The 5,009-nt window shown below is 33.7% G+C and overlaps 1 protein-coding gene across 1 annotated transcript; it reads right to left on the bottom strand.

Moving 5' to 3' along the window:
- Positions 1 to 526: 526 nt before the first annotated feature.
- LOC106470803 (C-reactive protein 1.4-like) lies at positions 527 to 847 on the bottom strand. Its single transcript, XM_013931368.1, has one exon. The coding sequence runs from the start codon at positions 845 to 847 to the stop codon at positions 527 to 529; it is 321 nt and encodes a 106-aa protein (XP_013786822.1).
- Positions 848 to 5,009: the final 4,162 nt, after the last annotated feature.

Genomic DNA, 5,009 nt, shown 5'->3' with positions numbered 1-5,009 from the left:
CTTAACAACAAAACAAACACACACAAAGCATGTGTTGCGTCATCGAGATCACGTGACAATTCTCACGCTCTCTTGTTTCTAGAACTATCCCGTATCTTGGCGAATGGTCTAGTATTTGCTAGATAGGGTAGGCTGGTATATAAAAGAGGGGAATGTAATGTGTGGATAGATTTTGAGTAATTGAACTGCAGTCAGAGAGCACGAGAGACGTTACAGCATTTGTTTAGCTCGATTGTTGAAGTTGAGTGTATCGGTAAAGTTATATTTGGAAAGAATAAACTAGTTTTATTAAGAAAGGGGTTGTGTCGCTTAAGTTTGTCGGAACGAAGTTACGGAAAGTTAATTAACAAACGGAGACGTAACACATGTTACATACCGAAAATCAACAGGATTTTTATTCAACTGATTACTTTTAGTTACAATTCAAAAAACTTTATTCATGTGCCTTTAATCTTATTGAATAATTCTAAAACACATATTAAAGAATGTTAACTTATACTATCTTGACAACAAAGTTACAATATTTTTACACTTCTTTTAAGTCATTACATTCATTACTTCCCGAGAAAACAACCCCATTTGCTACGATTGAACTCTGCATCCAACTAATAACGGAACCAACTTGGTTAGAATCACGACGAAAAAGCCTATATATCTGAGTTGAACATAGTGGCTCACTCCAGAGTTGCAGATCACTTAGTTCCCCATGCCAAGCTTGTTTTGAATCGAAACCACCACCAATTTTGTCTTGTTCTTGTCCAATAACAGCAGACCCATCACGGCGAATTTCTACACCGACTCCTACTTTGATTTTACTCTCTGAACATTTACTTCCGTCAACATACATTTCATTCCGTCCACTTATTCCTGACCAGACATAACAGAGCTGGTGCCATTGCCCAATCTTGAAACCAGGACAGGCCGCACGTGATTGTTCTCCTTTTACATGTATTGACAAATCGTATGATTCTCCTGATTTCTTGTAAACACCCAGAAGTAATTCGTTATCTCCACTTTCTGGATGATTATAGGAAAAAATGAAGCTAGATTCAGCTGCAAAGTTCCATGATTTAGCCCACGTGCACAACGTAGCATGACGTAATGGTCTCTCTCTCTCTAGATATATAAATATATATATATATATTACTAATATGTATTATTTACCACCTACATTAATTGTTGTTGTTTTTATCGTTTTTAATTTTGGTAAAACATCGTCTTCAATATGCCCAGAAAATTTTGAAAATAAGTTTAAAGTTAAAGCTTATTTCCCACCATCAACTAAAAACTTCTTTCCTCATTTACGGCTTGAGGGATCTCTACCATAGTGACCGTGGGGAAGTTTAGAATTACTATAAGACCTTGAGCTTTTTTAGTTTAAGTTCTTGAATATTTATTTAGTGCTATGTGCTTTTCAATAGTCACGCGTCTCTGCAGTTCGCTTATGCCTTAAAATACTGACCTTGTAACGACCTTGTTTATTAGTCAGAACATTCACACGCCTTTTGAAATATACCAGTTAACACTCAATAAAAAGTTTGTATAAATAACTTTCAAGGGCATCAGTAAGTACCCTGCGTTTTTTTATTGATTTGTCCCTGATTTATCGCCATGCTCAACTTTGTCCAATTAAAGGTAGGCTTATTTCAGGGGTGGTGAGTATTTATATAGGAGAAGTCAGCTCCAAGCACGAGTCGACAAGTTTTACGAAGCTATCACTATTAGGCATGTTTACCAAACTGTTATGTCGAAGAAGAAGAAAAAAAAGAAATATTCATCTGGGATTTGTTAAAATTGTGTGCACATAATCATCGAATTATAAACTTATAATTTTGCGTGAAATTATTTAACACAAAGTTTTACTTCTTTGTTCTACTTCATGATAGGAAGCTTGAACTGTTACAGTTTAATGCGTGAACTAACATTAACAATACTCTAAGAGCAAAATAAAATAAAAAGAACTCCTAAGACATTTAGAAATATATACGAACGATATCAAATATGTGACTTTAGTGTTTGTACTTCTCGTGATTAGAGCTGTTTTACAAACAATAATCATAATAATTTATCTTTAATTCTTTACGTAAATAATAATTTGAATATGCCATGCAAAAACTTAGATAACACGTTGCTAACTTTCTATATCGATAGACTTCTATATTTATTAGTTTTTTTTTCTTAGTTATTTATTTTTAGGAGCTTACGGTATTGCACTCTTAGTAGAACTTGTCATTACAGTATTAAAATATATATCGACAACCAATAAATACAAGGCTGGTCCGCATTTATCTTACTAAAACGTTATAACGTTTAGAAAGTTTAGTTTTTCAAAACTTCTTTACAGATTTCTCGATCCTTTTGCTTGCATGGCCGGGGGTAGCCAAATGTTTACAAACTGTGAATCAACTTTCAACGTTCGTGTTCTGTTTGCTGCAAAAATGCCCTCCGCACCTTTGTAGCGTAAGTGCACTATAAAAGTGACAGCCAACTCCAATTATTTGGTAAGACAAGGGTAGCTCAGTAGTTGGTGGCGATTGTTGTTGACTAGCTGCTTCCCCTCTAGTCTGTCAGCTCAGAATTATGAAAGGCTATGCGAAGATAGCCCATTGTTAGCATTGCTTGAAAATACTAAAAAAATAAAAAGTCCTTGCATACTTAAAATTATGCCAACCTTTTCTAAAGTGTTTGAATAGTTTGACGTTTGAGAGCCAGAAATCCTTCGGAAAAATTTTATATTGATTTGATTTGGTCGTTGTTAAGCACAAAACTATGCAATGGGCTATCTGTATTCTACCCACCACAGGTATCAAAACCCACATTTTAGCGTCGTAAACCTGCATACTTACCGCTGAGCCTCTGGAGGACAAAATCTATAGACGAATGCTCTAAAATCAAATTATAGTTATTTTTTATTCATACTTGTAAGGTAGAATTTATTTTATAATGCAGGAACGTTAAACTATTTGATTACGAGGACGAATGGTTAATGTATATTGTTTGGAATTGTATGTAAATTTGTTTTTATTTCATAAGAAACTGCTATAATGAGTAACAAAAAATATATATACACTGATGAACTTTAGCAAAGCAGTGAGAGATATGATAATTAATTTATTTGTTCTTACTCGAATTGGATCTTTCAATCTGAAGGGCACCTTATGCGTACGTGGGCTGAATGGTCAGGTCAAAGATTCCTATAAATCAGGAACACACCTCCCTAATGTTAATTATTGACCAGAAGAAAGGCAGCGAGCCAGCCGCCTCGAACAATATAATTCGACTGATATTTTTATTCTAGCGAACAAACTAATAAAAAGCTGTTATTTTTTATTCCAACGAACAAGCCCTTAAAATTAATGTTGTGTACTGTAAAAAGTTCAGTCACGTGATTAGCATGAAACCATGAAAAGGGGATTTCCACTCCATGATTAGAGATAAACAAAATATAACGTTTTTCTAGAAACTTTGAGAAATTTTTATTTGTTTGTTTGTTGTTAAGCGCAAAGTTACACAATGGGCTATCTATACTGTGCCCATCATGGGTATCGAAAACCGATTTTTAGCGTTATAATTTCACAGACTTGCGGCTGAGCCACTGGATGAGGAACAGTCAATGTGATTATATCGTGTTCATTGAAACTACAGTACACATCTCGAGTTACTTAGAATTTTAGTTGCCTAGATAACCTTGACACGCGTTGCTAAGGGAAAATATAAAGCTTCTTGATAAAGTACTAAGTATAGAAGTTAATAAATACATAATAATAACGAGTTCGGAATTACTGTTGCCGAAACCGTTTCCCATGCACTTCATGGCTTATGTTTTAATATAACAAAGAAAAACTTCGAGACAATAGAGAGGAGCGGAAACTACTCTTTATGTACACACGAGGCTCTGAATAATTCAGTAGTTTTTTATTGAACCATATTCAACAGTAGAATATAAATATATTATGTAACGTATTTAGCGGGACGGCATACAGTTTGTGGTAAAAAACAATAATAAAAACATTCAATTTTGTACAAATGGAAAACTGAGATATATTAGGCATATTTTCATACTTAATAAAAAGTTATTTCAAAATTGAATAAAAATTTGTTACAATAAATTTTTACTTGGAGGAACTTAATACATCTAGGAAAGTTCAACAGCCTAAATTTCTTCTACCTCGCCTGCCAGTGGCACAGTGATATGTCCGGGGACTAATATTGCTAGAAACCGGGTTTCGATACCCGTGGTGGGCAGAGTTCAGATAGCCCTTTGTGTAGCTTTGTGCTTAATAAAAAAACAACAACAAATCTTCTACCACACTAAACTACTTTGGGGATATTTCAATGGTCAAGTACAAGTTTTCATGAGGTCAGTGTGAGAGAAGAAATTATTTGTTTTGAAGACGACTTGATCTCCTAATACAGGTTTCCATCAGTCAGATAAGGGTGTTTTTAACTTGCTGCATTCTGTCTTGTCTTCAGTTCAAAATAAGGAATGGTTTTGTGCAGATAGCTCTTGTGTAACTTTAGATAAAGTTCTGTAACAAATATACTAATAAACAAAAACTGAATTTTAAGTAAAACTATGATATCCATACAGGATACGACAAGGATGTTTTAACAAGTTTATGATACTGAAAGAAAGAGGAAACTATACTGAAATTTCCATCATGTAAGAACTTTAATGAGTTTATTAATACAGATCAAAATTAAATACGTGTAGAAACATATCCCAAGCATTAAAGTTTTAAATGTTTATTTATAACCCTGGAAAATAAAGGGAACTTGAAACTTGTGCTAAGTAGAAAAGTTTTTAAAAGTATATTAATAAAGAGGATAAGGAAAAGATGCTAACTTATATAATAAGCTTCAGAAAGATTCTTCATAAGGAAGAGATAAGATATATTGAAACAGTTTAAAAGTAGCCACAAACGCGAAAATAGCTAAAACAGTGGTCGGCAACCTTTTTTGATCGCGGGTCAATTTTTTTTTTTTTTTTGTTGAAAAATTTAGCATTG

The sequence above is a fragment of the Limulus polyphemus genome, unplaced genomic scaffold, assembly GCF_000517525.1.
Source record: "Limulus polyphemus unplaced genomic scaffold, Limulus_polyphemus-2.1.2 Scaffold4226, whole genome shotgun sequence".
NCBI classification, from domain to species: Eukaryota; Metazoa; Arthropoda; class Merostomata; order Xiphosura; family Limulidae; genus Limulus; species Limulus polyphemus.
Note: the sequence above shows the minus strand (reverse complement) of the source record. Positions and strands in the feature narration are given on the sequence as shown.